Source organism: Salvelinus fontinalis, chromosome 23, assembly GCF_029448725.1.
Source record: "Salvelinus fontinalis isolate EN_2023a chromosome 23, ASM2944872v1, whole genome shotgun sequence".
Taxonomy (NCBI): Eukaryota; Metazoa; Chordata; class Actinopteri; order Salmoniformes; family Salmonidae; genus Salvelinus; species Salvelinus fontinalis.
In genome coordinates, this window is record NC_074687.1 from 40,064,720 (window position 1) to 40,087,896 (window position 23,177).

A 23,177-nucleotide genomic window follows, 5' to 3' on the forward strand; every position below is an offset into this window, starting at 1 on the left:
GAAATATGCCCAAAGAAATGTAGGGAACATTGGTGTCCACATACTTTTGTGTATATACCAGTGCATTCGGAAAGTATTCAGACCCCTTGACTCTTTCCACATTTTGTTATGTTACGTCCTTAAAAAAAACATGTAATACCTTTTTTTTTTTTTTTTTCAATCTACACACACTACCCCATAATGACTAAGCAAAAACAGGTTTCTGGAACAGATTTACATATGTTTTCAGACTCAGTACTTAACTTTTATCCCCTTTTCTCCCTAATTTTCATGGTATCCAATTACTTGTAATTACTATCTTGTCTCATCGCTACAACTCCCGTACGGGCTCGGGAGAGACGAAGTTCGAAAGCCATGCGTCCTCCGAAACACAACCAAACCAAGCCGCACTGCTTCTTAACACAGCGCGCCTCCAACCCGGAAGCCAGCCCCACCAATGTGTCGGAGGACACACCGTGCACCCGGCTCCCTTAGTTAGCGCGCACTGTGCCCGGCCCGCCACAGGAGTCGCGGGTGCTCGATGAGACAAGGATATCATTACCAGCCAAACCCTCCCTAACCCGGACGACGCTAGGCCAATTGTGCGTCGCCCCACGGACCTCCCGGTCACGGCCGGCTGCGCAGAGCCTGGGCGCGAACCCAGAGTCTCTGGTGGCGCAGCTAGCGCCAGACTCAGTACTTTGTTGAAGCACCTTTGGCAGCGATTATATCCTCGAGTCTTCATGGGTATGACATTACACACCTGTATTTGGGTAGTTTCTCCCATTCTTCTCTGCAGATCCTATCAAGCTCTGTCAGATTGGATGGGGAGCGTCGCTGCACAGCTATTTTTAGGCCTCTCCTGAGATGTTCAATTGCTCTGACTGAGCCACTCAAGGTCATTCTGACTGAGCCTCTCAAGGACATGCGTTGTCTTGGCTGTGTGCTTTGGGTCCTTGTCCTGTTGGAAGGTGAACCTTTGCCCCAGTCTGAGGTCCTGAGCGCTCTAGAGCAGGTTTTCATCAGGGATCGCTCTGTACTTAGCTCCTTTCATCTTTCCCTCGATCCTGCCTAGTCTCCCAGTCCATGTCGCTGAAAAACATCCCCACAGCATGATGCTGCCAACACTGTGCTTCACCGTAAGGATGGTGCCAGGTTTCTTCCAGACGAGCCACTTGGCATTCAGGCCAAAGAGTTCAATCTTGGTTTCATCAGACCAGAGAATCTTGTTTCTCATGGTCTGAGTCCTTTAGGTGCCTTTTGGCAAACTCCAAGTGGGCTGTCGTGTGCCTTTTTTACTGAGGAGTGGCTTCCGTCTGGCCACTCTACCATTGTTATACCTTTAATGGGTTACAGAGTTAATGTTTACAGTTAATTCATTGCGCTGTATCTAAAGATAAGAGAACGCGCCAGTTGTGTACAAGTGACAAGTCATTATCCTGGTAAAAGTGGTAAAATGTAACATGAACAAGTATTATTACTAAAAAGAAGCATTCATCTCACAACTGACGTCCCAAGTCATTACTTTGAATATAGTTGTTCTATATTTTTGGTGCCAAAACCCGGGGGTATGAGCTGCGACGAAGAGCCGAGGGATGACGTGGCGGAGGAATGGAGGAGGAGGAACCAGGAGGAACGTCGGTATGGAGCAGAAAGAATGAGACGAAAGCGGGGTACCATCCGAGGAGCCACAACACGGATTTTGAATCCGATTGACTTGGAAATAACCCAGTAAAATCCGGATACCTATCACTTCAGTACATTGTTGGAATTGCTGTCAGCTGAGGAGGACCGCTTGTTGAACTTGGACGTGTAACAGTTAACTCCGTCAGACGTATTGGAGGCGGAGATTGCATGCACGGGGGATTACAAAGAGTGCGTTATCATGCTGAAGAGTCGTGCACAACGAGTAATAGATTTTATTTTTAAACAGGACCTCGATCCACTACCAGGACGGGTGAGTGATGCTAACTCAAAACAGAACACAGAGACAATCACTAAGGGTACCGAAGTTGATTGAGAAATTCTATGGAGATGTCAGTATGTGGCAGGAGTTTTGGAGCCAGTATGAGACTGCTATTCACAACAATGATTCACTGTGCAGTAAAGAGACGTTTACCTACCTGAACTCCTCACTGGTCCAGCTGCAAAGGCAGTAGCAGGACTGATGTTAACAGACAGTAACTATGATGATGCAATCGCTCTGCTCAAGAGCAGATTTGGAAGGAAGGATCTTGTGATTAGTGCTCACATGTCAAAGCTGCTGAATCTCACTCCCGTAAAGAAATCCTCTTACAAATGCATACGATGAATGTGACATTCAGATTAGGAGCTTGGAATCACTAGGTGTAGTGTCAGAAACCTACAGAAGGCTACTGTGCCCAATCTTACTACAGATGATTGCAGAGGAGATGGCTCTTGACTATAGTCGTCAGAGGGGAGTAGATGATGAATGGAAAGTGTCTGAGATGGTCAGTTTCCTACAGAAGTAGGTTCAGAGCAGGGGGATGTCATTTGTAGTGCTAAGATCATGCAACCAACAGAAAGAGAGCAAAGCATGGAACAAGTCATGCTCCTCCGATGAAATTAAAACAAAGACCCAACATGCCTTCTGCTGTGGCACTGCACACAGCGAGCCAGAAGGAACAAAACTGTATTCTGTGACGGTGCAGACCATAAATCAGAAAACTGCCCAGATCACAATATTGCTGCACGCAAAGAGAAACTAAAGAAAATGGAAATATGCTTTGTATGTTTAGGAAAGAAACACATAGCAAAATTCTTTAAAGTCAGTGCCATGTGCAACATATGGAAGCAGACATCACATTGCTGTCTGTACCGGTAAGAGGAGTGAGGTGCAACCCCCTACTGTTTCTGCAGATGCTGTTGTTTCCTCAGTTATTCCCCATTCTGTGAAGACAACCAAACGGACAGAACACTGTGTTGCTACAAAAGGCAAAGGCATGGGTAGAAGGCCCATCGGGCAGGAAGATAGCTTGTTGCTTACTAGATGGAGGCAGTCAGAGAAGCTTTGTACATGAAGGGCCTGAAGCTACCAGTAATCAGACAAGAGGCACTCACTCTTCACACGTTTGGCTCCTCTGCTCCAGCAACGCCCCAACGCAACACAGTGAAAGTCATCTTGGAGAATGTCTGGGAAAAATAGCAGAGAATTGAAATGGAGGCAATTGAAGCCCCACAAGTGTGCACAGCTGTGATAAAGGTTCCTGGTGAGCAGATTCAACATGAGCTCAATAGAAAGGGACTGCAGCTCGCAGACTTTCGAGAAGATAACAAAGATCCCGAACTCTGTCCTGATATGAGCAGACTACTAGGCAGATAGTATCAGGCTGAGTGGAGCGAAAGACAGACGCTGGTTGCTTTAGAGGGCATCTTTGGATGGTCGGTGCAGGGACCAGTATCCATGTCAAGCCTTGGCAACACTTGACATGGAAAACATAGAACCCAGAGGAAAGGAGGCTCTACAGATGTTCGAGAGAACAACCACCTTCAAAGATGAACGATACCATGTGGAGTTGCCATGGAAACGAGAAATGCCAGAACTCCAAGACAACTACAGTTGAAGTCGGAAGTTTACATACACTTAGGTTGGAGTCATTAAAACTAATTTTTTAACCACTCCACAAATTTCTTGTTAACAAACTATAGTTTTGGAAAGTCTGTTAGGACATCTACTTTGTGCATGACACAAGTCATTTTTCCAACAATTGTTTGAAGACAGATTATTTTGCTTATTCACTGTATCACAATTCCAGTGGGTCAGAAGTTTACATACACTAACTTGACTGTGCCTTTTTAAACAGCTTGGAAAATTCCAGAATGTCATGGTTTTAGAAGCTTCTGATAGGCTAATTGACATCATTTGAGTCAATTGGAGGTGTAACTGTGGATGTATTTCAAGGCCTACCTTCAAATCAGTGTCTCTTTGCTTGGCATCATGGTAAAATCAAAAGAAATCAGCCAAGACCTCAGAAAATAAATTGTAGACCTCTACAAGTCTGCTTCATGCTTGGGAGTAATTTCCAAATGTCTGAAGGTACCACGTTCATCTGTACAAATATTAGTACCCAAGTATAAACACCATAGGACCACGCAGCCGTCATACCACTCAGGAAGGAGACGCGTTCTGTCTCCTAGAGATGAACGTACTTTAGTGAGAAAAGTGCAAATCAATCCCAGAGCAGCAAAGGACCCTGTGAAGATGCTGGAGGAAACGGGTACAAATGATCAATGTCCGCAGTAAAACGAGTCCTTTATCGACATGACCTGAAAGGCTGCTCAGCAAGCAAGAAGCCACTGCTCCAAATTCGCCATAAAAAAGCCAGACTACGGTTTGCAACTGCACATGGTGACAAAGATCGTACTTTTTGGGGAAATGTCCTCTGGTCTGATGAAACAAAAATAGAACTGTTTGGCAAGAATGACCATCGTTATGATTGGAGGAAAAAGAGGGAGGCTTGCAAGCCGAAGAACACCATCCCAACCTTGAAGCACGGGGGTGGCAGCATCATATTGTGGGGGTGCTTTTCTGCAGGAGGGACTGGTGCACTTCACAAAATAGATGGCATCATGAGGGAGTTGAAGAGGCTTACTTTGTGACAACTGCAAAGTGAATGCTGTTGACTGCAGGCATGGACCTCTGCAAGTGGATGAACAACTCTCCTGAACTGAAAACAAAATGGAAGGAGAGTACGACAACTGACCTCCCGTTGGCACTAGAAACACAAGGAGGTTAGGTTTTGGGTTTAGTGTGGCGACCATGAACAGATTACTTTGTTTGAACTCTGGCCGCTACTGAGCATTCTAAAGCACAAGGAAAACACAGTCATCTGCATGCTTCTTCAACCCTCTTGGCTTCCTGACCCCCTTCACCATCAGGATCAAGTGCATGTTCCAGGAAATGTGGGTGAGGGGACTCAGCTGGGATGAAGAGTTACCACCTGATCTGACACAAGAATGGCAACAGTGATATTCAGAACTACACCAGCTTGCCATACCAAGGTGGTACAGAACAGACATGCAGCCACAGAACTGCCACAGACTGAAACTACACTTGTTCTGTGGGCTTACAGTACAGTAGCTTACCTGCAAGGTTTATCACAAGACTGGGAAACAGCGACAAATCTAGTCGCATCCAAGTCCAGGGTAGCCCTACTCAAGAAAATGACGCTGCCACGCCTGGAGCTCATGGGAGCTGTGCTTGGAGCGAGACTAGCAAACAACCTGATGACCACACTGAAAAAAAAAATGTGGACAGACTTGATGATTGTGCTGCATTGGATTTGCAGCTCAGCTCAGAAATGGAAACAGTTTGTTGCAAACAGTGACAGTGCTCCAGTCCTTGACTGATCCCGAGTCATCGTGACATATGGAAGGGAAAACTAATCCAGCCGACCTCCCTACAAGAGGACAAACTGTTAAAAACTTGACACAGAGCCAGCTATGGTGGAACGGACCCATCATTCTGACATCACCTAATCAGTCAGAGGAGACTGATGACAACAAGGTTCCAGAAGAGGCGAATAAACAACACAAGTCCAGTCGCCTGGTCACTGTACAGCTCACAGCAAACAGCACAGACATCACTGAACCCGTGTTGGAACTTGAAAGGTACAGCCTGGATAAAGAGATTCATAGCCAATGCTCGTACAAATATAAAGATGCAAGGTGAACTGACTGCTGACGAACTGTTCGAGTCTGGATCAAGGTAACAGAACAATAGAGTTTCAGTCAGGAGAAATTACAAAAAATAAATAAAATAAAAATAAAAAAGCCTAAACAATGACTGTAAAATCAGAGAACTGAAACCGTATCTGGACAAACACGGAACTACTCAGTGTAGGAGGAAGACTGCAACAGTCCAACTTCACATTCAGAGAGCAGCACCCATGGGTTCTGCCTAACAAGCACAGATACTCAAATGTTTATACAGTACTATCATGAGAGGATGATGCATTCTGGAGTAAGAGACACTCTGGGACAAATCAGCGAGCGATACTGGATCTTGCGTGCTAGGCAGCTAGTCAAGAGCACAGTGGCAAGATGTATAGTCTGCAAGAGATTCAAGGCAAGGGCTGAACAGCAGGTCACTGCACTGCACCTTTACCAAAAGACAGAATAACTGAATCCCCACCATTCAAAGTTACAGGTGTGGATTTTGCAGGGCCGCTCTACGTGAAAGAAAATGGTTCTGTGAAGAAGTCATACATTGCACTGTTCACTTGTGGTGTAACCAGAGCAGTTAATTTGGAACTGGTCTCATATTAGTCAACCAAGATATTCCTGTTAGCTCTGAAAAGATTCATCTCTAGGAGACGATTATGCAAGGTAATCTATTTGGACAATGCAAAAGCATTCAAGAGCGCTGATCAGGACTTGAAAGAGTTGTGGAAGGCAATCAAAGTGCCCCAACTCAGAAAAGGGCATCGCCTGGAGGTTCATCGCCAAGCAAGCAGCATGGTGGGGCGGTTTCGGGAAAGACTTGTCAGGTCAGTGAAGACATGCCCGAGAAACATTCTTGGGAGAGCTTTGCTCAATTTTTGAAGAGATGTGCACAGTCCTGACAGAGGTTGAAGCTATCCTAAATTATAGGCCTCTGACCTTCGTCCACAATGATGTGGATGAACCAGAACCCCCGATACCAGCACACTTCCTGGTGGGTAAAAGACGAACCTCTTTGCCGCCCAAGCCATTTCCGGCTGACATTCGGCACCCGGGAGGAAATTACATGCAGATGGAAGTACATGCAGAGACTTGTGACCAGCAAGCGAAGATACTACTTCCTGGATCTAAAGACGGCACACCCCTGAGTAAGACCCACAAATGTTTATTTATGTTTAGTGGATGTGTCAACCAGTTAGCCACCGTTCTGTGACGGCTTTTAAAAGAGAGATCTCGTGAAATTAAATGTAAGTGCAACGTTCCTGCTTGAAAGTGTCAGTGTCCTAGTTTTGCTAACTTGTTAGCTTCATTGGTGACAACACAATTATACTATAGCTAGCTAAGTGTCTTTGCTCGTAACATAACATCCCCCAAAATATGCATCCGTAGCTATAATTTGATAAACAATAACGTTAGTTACTCAGTGGTTCTACACCTGCATTCCTTGCTGTTTGGGGTTTTAGGCTGGGTTTCTGTACAGCACTTTGAGATATCAGCTGATGTAAGAAGGGCTATATAAATACATTTGATTTGATTTGTGACACCACAGCCCACCCCACTGAAAGTGGGTGACGTTGCACTCGTCGGAGAAGATAACACACCCAGACAAACCTGGAAACTAGGGAAGATTGAGGAACTGTTTCCAGGCTGAAATGGCCTAGTCAGGTCATGTTCAGTTCGTACTGCTTCAGGGACTTTGTTGAGAAGACCTATTCAGTTGACATACTGCTTAGAGATTTAGATGAACACAGCTGTTCATCAGGGGCAGGATGTTGTAACTTTAATGGGTTACAGAGTTAATGTTTACAGTTAATTTATGGAGCTGTGTCTAAAGATATTTTCTTTTACAGTTATTTACATATGTAAGAGTAATTGTATTAGTTCTCAATTTCCATCACATGAATTTTATGTACATTGGCCAGAAAAATTATGTGAATCCTTTGGAATTACCTGGATTTCTGCATAAATTTGACATAACATTTGATCTGATCTTCATCTAAGTCACAACAATAGAAAAACTCTAAAACTCTAAACTAATAACACAAATTATTGTATTTTTCTTGTCTATATTGAGTACATCATTTAAACATTCACAGTGTTAGTTTGGAAAAGTATGTGAACCCCTAGGCTAATGACTTCTCCAAAAGCTAATGGGAGTCATGTGTCAGCTAACCTGGAGTCAAATCAATGAGACAAGATTGGAGATTTGGTTAGAGCTGCCCTGCCCCATTAAAAAATAAAATAATACTCACAAAATTTGAGTGTGCTATTCACAAAAAGCATTGCCTGATGTAAACCATGCCTCGAACAAAAGAGATCTCAGAAGACCTGAGATTAAGAATTGTTGCCTTGCATACAGCTGGAAAGAGTTACAAAAGTATCTCTAAAAGTCAGTCCACGGTAAGACAAATTGTCTATAAATGGAGAAATATTCTGTGGACAGATGAAACTAAAGTTGAGTCGTTTGAAAGGCACACACGACACTATGTGTGGAGAAAAAAAGGCACAGCACAGCAACATCAAAACCTCATCCCAACTGTAAACAATGGTAGAGGGAGCATCATGGTTTGGGGCTGCCTCAGGGCCTAGACAGCTTGCTATCATCGATGGAAAAATGAATTCCCAAGTTTATCGAGACATTTTGCAGGAGAATGTAAGGCTATCTGTCTGCCAATTGAAGCTCAACAGAAGTTAGGTGATGCAACCAGACAACACCCCAAAAGACAGAAGTAAATCAACAACAGAATGGCTGTTGATAGAAGAAAATACGCCTTCTGGAGTGGCCCAGTCAGTCCTGACCTCAACCCGATTGAGATGCTGTAGCATGACCTCGAGCAGTTCACACCAGACATTCCAAGAATATTGTCTAACAGAAACAGTTTTGGAAAGAGGAATGGTCCAATATTCCTCCTGACTGTTGTGCAGGTCTGATCTGCAACTACAGAAAACGTTTGATTGAGGTTATTGCTGCCAATGGAGGGTTAAGCTGTTTTTAAATCCAAGGGTTCACATACCTTTTCCAACCTGCACTGTGAATGTTTACACGGTGTGTTCAATAAAGACATGAAAAATGATAATTGTTTGTGTTATTGATTTAAGCAGACTGTCTAGTGTTGTGATTTAGAGGATCAGATCAAATTTTATGACCAATTTATTCAGAAATCCAGATACTTCTAAAGGGTTCACATACTTTTTCGTCCCACTGTACATATCTGTTGTATTCGATTACGCTATTGACTGCAAGTACCAGAATGCCTTGTGACAGGGAAGAAAAAAACGAGAACTTGCCAGTTATGTACAAGTGATTTTCCTGGCTTTTGCTAGAACTTTGTTTTAATGTTTTGTACAATATAAAGTTGGTAAAATGTAACGTGTACAAGTATTATTACTAAAAATAAGCTTTCATATTACAACCGATGTCCCGAGTCATTCCTTTGAAGATAGTTATTCTATATCCATGAAGGCCTGATTGGTGGAGTGCTGCAAAGATGGTTGTCCTTCTGGAAGGTTCTCCCATCTCCACAGAGGAACTCTAGAGGTCTGTCAGCGTGACCATCACCTTGGTAACCTCCCTGACCAAGGCCCTTCTCCTCCAATTGCTCAGTTTGGCCGGGCAGCCAGCTTTAGGAAAAGTCTTGGTGGTTCCAAACTTCTTCCATTTAAGAATGATGGAGGCCATTGTGTTCTTGGGGACCTTCAATGCTGCAAAAAGTTTTTGGTACCTTATCCAGATCTGTGCCCCCCCACAATCTTGGCTCGGAGCTCTATGGACAATTCCTTCGTGCTCATGGCTTGGTTTCTGCTCTGACATGCACTGTCAACTGTGGGACCTTTATATAGACAGGTGTGTGCCTTTCCAAATCATGTCCAATCAATTGAATTTACCACAGGTGGACAGGATGCATTTCAAGTCTCATAGCAAAATGTCTGAATACGTATGTAAATAAGGTATTTTTTGATTTGTATAAATTTGACATTTCTGAAAACATTTTCAGTTTGTCATTATGGGTTATTGTGTGTAGATTAAGAAACATTTTCATTTAATGCATTTTAGAATAAGGCTGTAATGTAACAAAATGTGGAAAAAGGTCTGAATACTTTCCCGAATGCACTGTATAGTGTATCTTTTTAAAGGTGCTGTAACCGATAGGACTATGAACTCTAAAAAATCTCTCCTCTTGTTGCAGAGATAGCTCGACAAGCAGCCCAGATGAAAATGATGAGGAAAGTTGAAAAGCAGGCCATGGCACTAGCAGCCAAGGAGGCAAGAAAACAACAAGGTATAGTAAGCTAGTGTTCTGTGAAAGCTGCTCTTGTGACAATCCTGTTCACCACCCATAGCACAGTTAGTCCAGTACAACCCACACAGTACAACCCTAATCTCAATGTTTACTTTCTTTCTCTCTGTCCTTCTTTCTTTCTTTCTGTTTCTCTTTCTTTCGGTCTTTCTCGCTCGCTCTGTCTTTTTCTTTCTCTCAGCAATCATGGCTGCTGAGGAGAAGCGGAAACAGAAGGAGCAAGTGAAGATTGTAAAGCAGCAGGTAGGGATTTGCCTACAGTACGAGCCACGTCATGTCCAAAAGCTCACCACTCGGATGCATCTGTTCACAAGTTGTGTTTTTGTTCTGACGCCTCCAAGGTGAAAAGATCCCAAGCACAATTAATTGCTTTGAAATATTCTCTAAAGGGAAGATGCTAACCTTCAAGATGCTACACTCGGTTAATCTTCATTATGGTTGCAAAATTCTGTGAACTTTCAATAAATTCTCTGGCTTTCCCCAAATCCCAGTTGGAGGATTCAACCAGGATTTTTGGAATACCAGGCAATTTATTGAAAATTCATACATTTTTGCAACCTTAATCTCCATTAGAACTACTTATACAGGCCCCCTGTTCTAACATGCATGACTGTAGATTGAATTCATTTGAACCCCCCCCCCCATCCTTTTACTAGGAGAAGATCAAGCGCATTCAGCAAATTCAAATGGAGAAGGAGCTCAGAGCGCAGCAGATTCTCGAGGTGAGTTATTGCAGAAATATTCCCGAAACACTTCCTTTTTTGCTGTTGGTAGGACTTTTTCTAAATCAACCAATGGCTATTTCTAAATTATGTGGTTGCACTTTTTCGGTTCTGTCTCCTGACTACAAGTGACTAATGCTTAATTGGTTTTTCACAAAGTGCCATTGAATATTCAAATCTCCTCAAACCGTGATGGGATTCGACACAAAATACCATCTCTCAGACAATAGTCGCTAACAGTTTAGCACAAGGAGATGAAACAGCTATTTTCCATGCACAGCGCTAATAGAAGCTCTGAAGTGTTTTAGCTTTACTAAATCAAATTTCAGTTGACATGGTTGGCAAGCTGCTCTTAACAGGATTCCTCTACGCTTGTAATTAGATATTGAAATGTGTCTTAATTTATTCCGACTGGCTACTGGTATTTTGTAAGAACTACAACTAGTTTGTCTTTTTAGTGTTAATGTGAGGAAATAATTATCTCACTGCACAAGATTGCAATATTTCACGCTTGACATTGCCAGTAAGTCCCTGTTGCAAGTGGGACTTGTCTCATTCAATATTATATTCTCTCTGCTCTAAATTGAACAGTTCTATGTTGCACATATGGCTATTTCATTGTGTGTTTAGTGTTAGTGTAGTCACTAGAACCAAAATATGTATTTTGCCCTGCATGTTTATTTGTGAAAATTGTCTTGATTTTAGTTAATCAAACAATGTTAGCCCTCCCACATGACAGAAATTCATTATTTGCTTCAAGTAGGAACTAGTGATTAAAAGCCTAATCTTACACAAGCATAAATGGATTTGTCTGTGTATTTCTGTACTGGCTACCGGCATGTAGTGCTGTACATGTGCTGTTGAATGAAGTGTTGAATCTCTGAAGGTTGTTCTGTTGCATGACCTGTAGACCTGTTTTGCACGCACAGACTAAAAGGAAAAAGAAGGAAGAAGCGGCAAATGCCAAAATAATGGAGGCTGAGAAACGAATCAAGGTTAGTTTAGATGTCCTGTTAAAAGAATCAACCATTAATTTGTGGCCCACTCCACCTCCCACTGTTGCCTCAAGTCATACAACCCCTCTCGTGTCGATTCCCAATCTCCTCCTTGCACATCATTGCCTCATTTAGGTGAATGTAAAGCAATGCTCATTGCTCCAAGGGACTGCTTCTCCGTGTTTAGGAAAATCTCCTTGCCACCCAGAGCAGACCTTTTCCATGTTAATCAGTGTCATAAAGGACATTGCATTCTGTCTCTGTCTCCTGCACATCTAAAAAAACAAACGACTATGGCATTTCCATTTCACATTAGTTCCAACATGCCCGGGCTCTTTGCCTGTCTGTCAATCAGATTAGTGAGGGATTTGAACTTCCTGTGGAATGAAGTGGAGAAACCTTATCCGTTTGTGTTGGCTGCTTTTTTTAGATGATGGAAATGAGGGGTGTGTTTGGATTGTAATGTTGTTTTATCTTTTTCCCCTTAAAGGAGAAGGAGATGAGGAGGCAACAAGCAGTCATTTTGAAACACCAGGTAGGTATCGCTCTCCTGCACCACATGATGCCCAAAGCCCATTTTCACTTTCAATTCTACTGGAATCTTTTTGGAAGAAGGGTTCTTTTTGATATAAGTACTTGACAATTCCCTGTCCAAATCTTTATGTCGCTTTGTTAATTTCAGTTTTGATGACCCTAGCTTGTCACCTTTCTTGGGGGGGGGGGGTCTTATATGAACTTAGATTTTATGAGCTTGTGATTTCTGTTCCGTAATACTTTGCCAACTCTTTCTCCCAGGAGTTGGAGAGGCATAGACTAGATATGGTATGGGTATGTTTATTTTTGCACATCTAACACCGCATCGTGATATTGGTTGTGATATGGTTGTCATAGCAATTCATAAAGTGTAGCTCTGGCTGCCGTCATACTACATTCTTCTGCATGGCTTTCGAGCAAAGTGCATTGCGTACGCACGTCTTGTTCTATTTGTTCTTGTACAAGACAAAATAGTCAAGAACTTCTTGACTCTTTCAGATTCCATTTAAGGGGAGCAATGCACACTATCATGGTCCTAAAGACGTGACCCTCCATTGCCTTGTTTTGTTGTCGAGTAAATGGAAGTGCTTGACATCCAGGTGTTAAAAGTCAATGTAGAGTATGCTGCACTTGTCCATTTTACCACCTGACAAATCAGACCCGTCCATCGCCGGCTTTTCTCCTGCTTGTTGACATCAGTTTAAATCACCAACCTCAAGGAGAAATGTTCATTCATCGTTTCGTTGCTGTGTTTCTTGTTCCATATTTGAGATTTGATTTCTGTTGTATCCAAACCTACTTACCATAAGTTACAATAGGCTAAAGACAGGCAATGATAGCATTGCTTTAAACCCATGCCATACTGAATATAGGAGTGCTCAGTACACGCCTAAGATAAATTCCTCAATCTCCAATTGAATCCATGAATGTATTTGTGAGAGGTAACTTGCTTTCTGTAGCATAATATTACTTGCATTCTGATATAAGATATTTTGCTTTGCTTTTCACCAGCGAATAAAGAATGAAAGACTGTAGCAGCTTTTAGAGTAACTTTCTAACACAGCATAGTATGACGACGTCTGTTTAATTCTTAGATGCAGTTGTACAAGTAGCACTTCAGTTACCCTACTGCCACTATGTAGACGCATTCAAGCCGACTCTAACTTCAAGCTTACACTTTGTGTTGACACCGCCCTCATACCTGTTGCTTTACCCTTTTTTAGATTGTTGGTTGTCATCATTTTATTAACCTCTGAACTTCCGCTATAATGTTCACAACAGTGGCCAGACTTCTGTTTGTTTGTCCTACTATACGTGTCATAGTAAGCTGTTGTGTTTGACGTCTAATATGAAGTGGCCTGGTCTGTGTTGAGCTGTGGTTGTGTGCTCTGTCAGGAGAGGGAGAGGCGGAGGCAGCACATGATGCTGACGAAGGCCATGGACGCCCGTAAGAAAACAGAGGTGCGTGATTCACAACTCGACCACTTCTCCTTGAAACTGTTACAGCAGGCTTCTGGCTATTGCCTCCTCTCCTCAGTTCTTCCTCCCCCTCTTTTTGTAAAACTATATGGAGTGTGAATGAAAGAGGGAATCGGGACCCAAGCAATTTTCGGTGAAAGTGCAGCAATTTATAAGCAAGGAAGGCCTAGTGTTGGCCTGAATTGTAATGACATAATCCTTAACACGATTGTCTGCAACGGTGCCGATAGCATGCACTGTTAACTTGGTCTGTAATTTGGACCTTAGGAGCGGGAGCGCGTAAAGCAGGAGAAGAAGGATGAGAAACGGTTAAACAAGGAGCGGAAATTGGAGCTTAGAAGACTGGAACTGGAAATTGCCAAGGAGCTGAAGAAGCCAAATGAAGACATGTGCTTAGCAGATCACAAGGTATACTATTCATAGGAGCTACTTGTGGAAATTCTAAAGGGAGGGATATGAGCCTTCTATGAGTGCCATCGGTCATAGATTAGTTCTCCAACTGAAAAGGAGACGTGGGCCGCATTGCCATTAGACTATCTCAAACCAAGAAATGTGTCAATACTGGCCACATTTCATCGCTTTTAATCAGTTTCTGTGCCTATTACCTATTTTAATCAATATGACGATAGTGTTTTTGAATGACAGCGGGTCTTTTATTTGTATAGTGATAACATCCTCCATATTGGAATGCATGAAAGTGAAGTTAACACAGGTACACGTTTTAGTAGTGCCATCAAGTGGCTGCCCCTGACACAACACTGACCAGGGGATTTCTGAGAGCTGCTTTCTCATGATTTCCACCAGACAGGGAATTGAGCCCCTGGAAAACAAGTTCATAGATCACACATCAACCCCGTCTCCTTACGGCTCTCACTAAACCTCACTCCATACGGGGTCAAGCTCTGTTTGCCCTACTTGAATCTGCAGCTAGAGAAGCTATCTCTCTAGATTTTGCTCTTACACTGCGTTAGGATCCTTGACATTATAACAAGTGCACAGCACACAACTGTAATTACATGACTGAATGTGTCCTCTCTCCATTCCCAGCCTCTCCCAGAGTTATCCCGTATTCCCGGCCTGGTTCTACCAGGAAGCAGCTTCTCTGACTGCCTGATGGTGATGCAGTTCCTGCGGAGCTTTGGGAAGGTGCTGGGCTTCGACGTGGACGCCCACATACCCAACCTGAGCGTGCTGCAGGAGGGCCTGCTCAACCTGGGAGACAGCATGGGACAGGTCCAGGACCTGCTGGTGCGCATGCTCTCTGCTGTGGTGTGTGACCCCGGACTGCCACCAGGACACCGGGTGAGGGACTTTATTCTTGAGAACTAAACACACGCATTCACACATTCATAAATACTAAAAGGCGTACGTACAATCTGATGAATTCTTGAACAGCCACGTATATTAGCACTTTCCCAAATGCTCACACACCCATACTATCAGCAGTCATACAATATATTCTGATCTGCCTTCATAGACTGTACTGTACGCACTATCCACAGCTTAGAGGGCTGCATTGCAGCGCTAAAGACGAGATTCCCCTACTGTAATCAGAACACACAAGTGGGGCGTTATCAATATCTCTGGCTCTGCGAGGCTAAATGAATGGGCTTATCTGTTTTTGGTGGGTATCAGTGTTTATAGCTCTTAATACAGCTTCCACAGTTATACCCCCACATTTTTCCTAATTCATCAGTATTTTCTCTCCATGCTAATCTAAAGGGCTTAGTCACGCTTTCATGTGGCTTTCCATTATTCCTTCAAGGAACCCAGATGACTGTCGCCTATTATGGAGCCTCAGTCGACGTCGAGGGAAAATGTATCCCTGAAAAGAGAAGAATGTAGTCCCCTCTAACTGTCCTCGTCTGTGCCGTAGGCTGGACTACATTATGCCCCTAAAAGCAGCGGTTCGATCCCCCGTTCCACCACTCACTTTCTCTCCTGTATCCCTCTACATATATTTTGCAAACATGTCAGTAGAATTTGAAAATATCTTTGAAAGAATATATGGGTCACATTTCATTTGGACAGTCGCGTATAGATGGTTATACGATCAACAAACAGTTTGTTGATAAGCAACTGCTTGCTAAGGTTAGGTCTAGAATGAGGGCGAGGGCTAGTAGACAGTTCGTTGAAGCGTCGTTGACAGTTATTGAACCTCTACAAACCATCTACTTGGGACCCTTCAAATAAAGTGTTTACCGATATATGTCCCTGCCCCGCCAGACCAAGACTGCCCTGGGGGACCACCTGAGTAATGTGGGCATCAACCGGGATAACGTGTCGGAGGTGCTGCGGGTCTACATGGAGGCTCACTGTGGAGGGACGGAGCTGCAGACTGACCTGGGGGAGGTCACGGCCAGTCTGAAGACCAAGGCTTTCCAGGCCCACACAGCCACACAGAAGGCCTCGGTCCTGGCCTTCCTGGTCAACGAGCTGTCCTGCAGTAAGAGTGTGGTCAGGTAAGAGAGGACACTGAACTCTAAGCCACAGCAGTCTAGTCTGCGATCTAGATCACAACACTGATACGGTCTGTTATTTAGACAAATGATGTCAAGGTAAGTGCTTTAGGCTTGCATGTGGGAAACTACTTTGTTGATATTTGAAGTTGTTCAGTGTCCAATCAAAAAATGATTAAGGGGCTCTATTCAACCTGTAAAGCTAAAGCGTTACAGATTCCGCTATAGAAAAGTAAAGGTCATTTCCGACTGAGCCGATATATTTACCTCGAAATGCAGTCTCCGGGGCCTCCCGGGTGGCGCAAGGCACTGCATCGCAGTGCTAGCTGTGCCACCAGAGTCTCTGGGTTCGCGCCCAGGCTCTGTCGCAGCCGGCCGCGACCGGGAGGTCCGTGGGGCGACGCACAATTGACATAGCATCGTCCGGGTTAGGGAGGGTTTGGCCGGTAGGGATATCCTTGTCTCATCGCGCTCCAGCGACTCCTGTGGCGGGCCGGGCGCAGTGCGCCCTAACCGAGGGGGCCAGGTGCACGGTGTTTCCTCCGACACATTGGTGCGGCTGGCTTCCGGGTTGGAGGCGCGCTGTGTTAAGAAGCAGTGCGGCTTGGTTGGGTTGTGCTTCGGAGGACGCATGGCTTTCGACCTTCGTCTCTCCCGAGCCCGTACGGGAGTTGTAGCGATGAGACAAGATAGTAATTACTAGCGATTGGATACCACAAAAATTGGGGAGAAAATGGGATAAAAAATGCAGTCTCCGCTAACGCGGGAAACTTTGCCTTTTAAATTTCAATCACGCAATGTGGATTGAATAGAGCCCAACGTTATTCTGAGCACAGATTATTTTAGCTGACTGACGCCTGCGTCACTCATCTTTGAGCATGAAGCGGGTTTTGCATTATATAGTACTGTTTTATTCATTGGAACTTGCATTTTTTTGATGTTCTACCTGGAATATCAAGATTTGTGTTGTCATAGAGCGTTTCATTGGGTTGCATCAAACCTGAAACCCTTTTCAAGTCACTGCCTGTACCTGAGGTAGATTAGGTGACACAACTGGCAATGCTTGTAAATATAATCCTGTTGCTCAAGGAAAATTGTGCCACTAAAGCCTTACTTCACCTTTTTTATCATTGTTTAACAAAGCCGACCTATCTAAAATTGGTGCTTCGTGCTTCTTTGCAGCGAGATCGACAAGAACATCGATCACATGACCAACCTGCGACGGGACAAGTGGGTCATCGAGGGCACGCTTCGCAAGTGAGCACCCGAGTCATCTCAAGGATCACTCAGGAGAAGACTGCGTGACATACATTAATAGACCTGTATTACCAAATGGGTGTCCAGTGAAAAATGATGGATATCAGAACAGAATTTGCTGTTGTCCCTCTATTCCTTTTGTATTGTGACAGACTTGTTTGAAGTTATACTTCAAATAAATGTGAATTTGATTTGATTGTTTAGGCTTTTTAAAGGTTTTTATATGGTATGATACTAAAGCTTAGGAAAACATTTGCCACTCTTATCCTCCTGCTGGTTGTCTTGTTCCAGGCTGAGGACCAGCTACGCCAAGAAGACTGGGAAGAGGGACAGCAGTGTGGGGGGAGAGGAGACCCAGTCCCTGGGTACACCCACCCCCGGACAGAAACGCAAGAGGAAAGGAGGGGACAGCGAGGAAGACGAGGATGATGACGAGGACAGCGAGGATCAGGGGGATGAAGACGACGAGGAGGAGGAGGAGGAGGAGGAGGAGAGAGGGAAGAAGGGGAAGAAAGTGGAAACCTGTGAGGATGAGGTCAGTGAGGAAATTGTCACCTTTCCACATGATCTATCCACTGAACCAAATGACAATGGAGTTGTCCCAAGTGGCACCCTATTCACTGCACTACACCGTGAATAGGATGCCATTTGGGACACAACCTCAGTCATTGTTTGTCTATTGTAAATGTCAGCCTCTCCTCTGGTGTCAAATGAATGTGATCTTTCCCATCCAGGATGATGGGGACCAGACATCCAGTGTAGAGGAGCTGGAGAAACAGATTGACAAATTAACCAAGGTTGATACCCAATGGGATCAAAGGGAGTCTTTAATTTTTTTTTATGAGTGTCAGTTTCTGGGCAGAAAAGACCTCGGCCTTGATACCATTTGTGTTTTCTCTCTCTAGCAACAGAGTCAGATCAGACGGAAGCTGTTTGAGTCGTCCCACTCGTTGCGCTCCATGATGTTCGGCCAGGACCGCTACAAGCGGCGTTATTGGGTGCTGCCGCAGTGTGGGGGCGTCTTTGTGGAGGGTATGGAGAGTGGCGAAGGTGAGACTTAAAACACTGACATGACATACGGGCACTACACTTGTTGCTACTTTATCAACTCACTATTGGGATAATATAGTTCATTTGGATAACCCAATTCAGCTTCTTCTCCTAGTGACATGGCTTTAGATCGGTAAGGTCTTTATATTACACGTGAGTTTGGGTAATTCACTTTCTAGAACAATGTGGTTAATAATATTATTATCTTTTCCAGGAGCAGAGGAGCTGGGAAAGGAGAGAGAGAGACTAAGGAGCACAGAGCTGGTCCAGGTGAAGGAGGAGGTGGAAAGGAGGCCGCAGGAGGTGGAGGGGAGGCTAGGGGCGTCCACCCTGGAGGGTAGCCGTGACAAGCACACCGCCACACCAGACAAGCACAGCCTCAACCTCTTCCTCCAGAAGCCCGGCTCCTTCTCCAAACTCAGCAAACTCCTGGAGGTGGCCAAGATGTCCCCGGACTCAGACAACCACCCTCACAGTCTGAGCTGTAGTCTAGCCAAAGTCCCCACCACAGTATCCTCCCCTATCCGCCCCAGCATTCAGACTACACTACCCAGCAACCCCTCTGCATCTCCCTCTCCGCTGTGTCCAGAGGTGAAAGCGGAGCCTTCCACAGCCCTCCTCAGCCCGCCCTACCTCAGCAGCGGCCCAGGGAAGATGTCCTCCAGCCCCCAGCAGCTCCAGCCCAATGACCAGCTCTTCAGGGTGCTGACGGAGAAGAACTGCCACTGGTTCAGCTTGCTTCCCCGCTCCCCGTGTGACGAGTCGTCCGTCACCACCAGCTCCACCACCACCCCCCCGGCCTCCTCCCCCTATTCCTCCTCAACCACCAGGCCCAAGTCCCCCTCCTCCCTGTCTTCTAATCCCCTAGCCTCCACCTCAGCCAGCCCCAGCAATCTCACCACTGGGATCAATAACTTCCCTTTTTCAGCTCTCCAGGTAAGGCCCCTGCACCATATCTCCGTCTCTGATCCTACAGGATTATTGTTAACATGGTGTAAGCATATTGCTACTGACCGGCATACCAGGCAGGCTTTTGATGCTGTCCCATAAGTGCTATACTGAAGCTGATTTCCCAGACACACGTGAATCCCTGTCCTGGACTAGGCGTAATCTGTCTCTAGGAAACCACCCCCTTATGTTCATGTCTGATTGTTATTCTTTAGCTGTGTTCCTTTTATCATAGCTTTATTTCTAGATGCCATTTGTGCTAGTTGTCAGTGAACCAAGTTCTGCTACATAACATTCACACTCCTCACCACTGCCTGTGCATTTTTCTGGTTCATGAACTCCTCCAAGCAGGTGAAGTCTGGCGTCCATATGATAGGTCTGCCATTCTGTGGATGGCCCAGTGGCATGATGATCCCCACCCTGCCCTTCTCTGCCAGTCCACTGCCCCCCTCCACGCTGGCCGCTGCCTACCACCATGTGGAGGGTAACGGCAACCCCTTCCTGGCATTGCCCCCTGGAGAGAAGCCCCCCTCTGCCCCGTCCCCCGTGGTGGAGGTGGCCAAGACCCAGGACTACCCCGACCCACTGCCCATTCCAGAGGGTAAGCATGGCACACTGCCACCCGCTGATAGGAAAGATGGGAGATGACACAGCACTGTGGAGGACTGTTAAGTGGCTGCTGAGATTTTCCATCTTTTCATTATGTGTTGTCATGGACTTTATTTACAGAAGTCTAAATAACTTAGGTGTGTGTGTTGTAGAGATGCTGTCAGGCTGGTGGAGAGTGGCAGACATGGAGGAGTTGAGGAGCTTGGTCAAGGGCTTGCACTGCAGAGGTATCAGAGAGAGGGCCCTGCAGAAACAGATCCAGAAACACATGGAGTACATTGCACAGGCCTGTGCCAAGAACAGAGATGGTGAGTGGTTTAAGATAGTTAACACATATACAATTCTCAAATTACACACTATTCCTTATAAAGTGCACTACTTTTGACCAGGGCCCATAGGGAATAGGGTAATACAGTAGTGCACTATAAAGGGAATAGAGTGCCATTTCAAATGAGTCCTTATAGATGTCCAAAGTATCTTGTGACTCTTTAAATCTGACCTTTAATAATGTGGTAGCATGCATGACCTCGGTTTTAAAATGACACTGAAATGTCAACCCACTGCAGGGAGAGAGTGGATGCATCATTCAGAGCTAACATGGTCTTTACCGCCATTCCTTAGGTTCATCACTTACAGCATGTTGGCGCGATTGAATGAGGCTGTCTTACAGCTTTGAATTCTGTAACTTCGATGCCAAATATATTCTAAACTGAAGATTGTCTGCATGCATGAGGTTACAATGGCTCATCTCTACAGAGCTAGGCAGGGGAGCCCGCCACCCCAATACAAATGGCAGGGGAAACACGGCATCCCTATATTAGAAAATATCCTTCCCAAACTTCACAGTACATACTAAGATACAATAACTGTAGTAAACTTGGTTTTAGAAAACAATGTGTTTTTGGGGGGTCCTGAGTTTATCCCTATCCCTGTCTCTTTCTCTCTCTCTTTTCTTTCCCTCCCTCCCTCCCACTCTCGCTTCAGCGGCGGTGATAGACGAGTCCAAGCTGGAAGAGAACGGGGTGAGCGAGGAGACAGTGGAGAGCTGGTGTGTGGAGGAGCAGGCCATGGAGATGGACATCGCTGTTCTGCAACAGGTGGAGGAGCTGGAGAGGAAGGTCACTTCGGCCAGCCTGCAGGTTAAGGTACAGTACATCCTTTTATAGCACTGTATCCATGTGGTATGTAGTGGAGAAGGAATCTATCTGCAGTGGAGAAAGACGACGCTGAATAAAGTGTTCCTTCCGCATGCACACACAAACGACCTATTTCCTCCCAGGGTTGGATGTATCCAGAGCCCCAGTCAGAGAGAGAGGACCTGGTCTACCATGAACACAAGCCCTTCAGTAAGCTGCTTCTAGCAGGAGAGGAGCAGATTGCAGGGGAGGAGGCGGCCAACGGCGGCTGCAGCCTGGTGCGGCGCGTCAACAACCCCCTAGATATAGCTGTAACGCGGCTAGCCGAGCTGGAGAGGAACATCGAGCGAAGGTACCTGAAGAGCCCCTTAAGTACCACCATTCAGGTCAAACTGGATAATGTGCTGGGCACATTCACTGTCCCTGCTCCCACACCATCTAGTATTGTTGATTGTGAAGGGTAGGGTCATCCAGATTCCCATTTGAACACTTCTTTGGGCTTTCCTGTACTTCACTGGGGCCAATTTCAGTTGTCTGTTTCTCTCTCCCTCCTCTCTTTTTGCTGCTGTGTGCGTTGTGGTTTTTCTTTGTTTGTTAAGTCCCTTAATGTAAGTGGTTGCATCTGTCTCTTTGGACATCTGTCTCTGCATGCTGCATCACACTGGTAACCGTGGTTCTATGTCAACTCATTGACCACGGCAGCCTGAATGTATCTATGAGTGACATTTGTTACCGACAAGGATGCATGTACACCATGACTTTTGAAAGACTTTTGCATGTAGTTTTTATAACTATATGTTGAGCTACGGCTGCGCATTTAGCCCTACAGTCTGACCTGAGATTTTAGAAAGAGCTTGTAGAAATCAGGACAGCGATTACTCACCTCGTATTGAAAGACGATTTTTTTTCTTTAACGAGTCGGACGAGAGGGACACCCGACAAGGCCCTCATCCCCGTCATTTGCAGGGGAAAGAGACTGAGATATCGAGGACTAAGGTCGGTGAGTGGGTAATTTAACTTTACCACCGGTCCTATTAGCCAACTTACAATCATTGGATTATAAAATAGACGAACTACAACCACGTATATCCTACCAACGGGACAGTAAAAACTGTAATATCTTATGTCATCTATATTCTTCGTAGCTGTCTATTTACTACCACAAACCAATGCTTGCAATAAGACCGCAATCAATGAGCTGTATATGGCCATAATCAAACAGAAAAATGCTCATCCATAGGCGACGCTCCTAGTTGCCTGGGGACTTTAATGCAGGGAAACTTCAATCTGTTTGAACTCATTTCTACCAGCATGTCACGTGCAACCAGAGGAAAAACAACTCTAGGCTACTTTTACTCCACACACAGAGACGCATACAAGGCTCTCCCTCGCCCTCCATTTGGCAAATCTGACCATAATTATATCCTCCTGATTCCTGCTTACAAGCAAAAACTAAAACAAGAAGCATCAGTGACTCGGTCAATAAAAAAGTGGTCAGATGAAGCAGATGCTAAGCTACAGGACTGTTTTGCTAGCACAGACTGGAATATGTTACAGGATTCTTCCGATGGCATTGAGGAGTTTACCACATCAGTCACTGGCTTTATCAATAAGTGCATCAATGACGTCATCCCCACAGTGACTGTACGTACATACACCAACCAGAAGCCATGGATTACAGGCAACATCCGCACTGAGCTAAAGGGTAGAGCTGCCGCTTTCAAGGAGCGGGACTCTAACCCGGAAGCTTATAAGAAATCCCACGATGCCCTCCGATGAACCATCAAACAGGCAAAGCATCAATACAGGACTAAGATCGAATCGTACTACACCGGCTCCGACCCTCGTTGGATGTGGCAGGGCTTGCAAACTATTAGACTACAAAGATAAGAACAGCCGCGAGCCCAATGAATCGAGCCTACCAGACGAGCTAAATTACTTCTATGCTCACTTCGAGGCAAGCAACACTGAAACATGCATGAGCGCATCAGCTGTTCCGGATGACTGTGTGGTCATGCTCTCCGTAGCC

The 23,177-nt window shown here is 45.1% G+C and overlaps 1 protein-coding gene across 10 annotated transcripts in view; it reads left to right on the forward strand.

Annotated features, from left to right (window-relative positions):
* Positions 1–23,177, forward strand: part of LOC129821319 (bromodomain adjacent to zinc finger domain protein 2B-like) — a 104,302-nt gene that overhangs the window by 75,978 nt on the left and 5,147 nt on the right. For 2 of the 10 annotated variants that reach the window (XM_055878853.1, XM_055878858.1), the window contains exons 15-33: positions 9,849–9,941; positions 10,141–10,202; positions 10,616–10,681; positions 11,611–11,676; positions 12,167–12,211; positions 12,472–12,504; positions 13,606–13,671; positions 13,957–14,097; positions 14,737–14,991; positions 15,916–16,151; positions 17,331–17,405; positions 17,697–17,940; positions 18,140–18,202; positions 18,311–18,455; positions 18,670–19,391; positions 19,752–20,004; positions 20,165–20,320; positions 20,997–21,157; positions 21,292–21,500. In XM_055878853.1, the coding sequence (XP_055734828.1) occupies positions 9,849–9,941; positions 10,141–10,202; positions 10,616–10,681; positions 11,611–11,676; positions 12,167–12,211; positions 12,472–12,504; positions 13,606–13,671; positions 13,957–14,097; positions 14,737–14,991; positions 15,916–16,151; positions 17,331–17,405; positions 17,697–17,940; positions 18,140–18,202; positions 18,311–18,455; positions 18,670–19,391; positions 19,752–20,004; positions 20,165–20,320; positions 20,997–21,157; positions 21,292–21,500 (3,091 nt within the window). The remainder of the gene's footprint in view (positions 1–9,848; positions 9,942–10,140; positions 10,203–10,615; positions 10,682–11,610; positions 11,677–12,166; positions 12,212–12,471; positions 12,505–13,605; positions 13,672–13,956; positions 14,098–14,736; positions 14,992–15,915; positions 16,152–17,330; positions 17,406–17,696; positions 17,941–18,139; positions 18,203–18,310; positions 18,456–18,669; positions 19,392–19,751; positions 20,005–20,164; positions 20,321–20,996; positions 21,158–21,291; positions 21,501–23,177) is intronic. The other 8 variants (XM_055878854.1, XM_055878864.1, XM_055878859.1 and 5 more) reach the window with 6 other exon arrangements.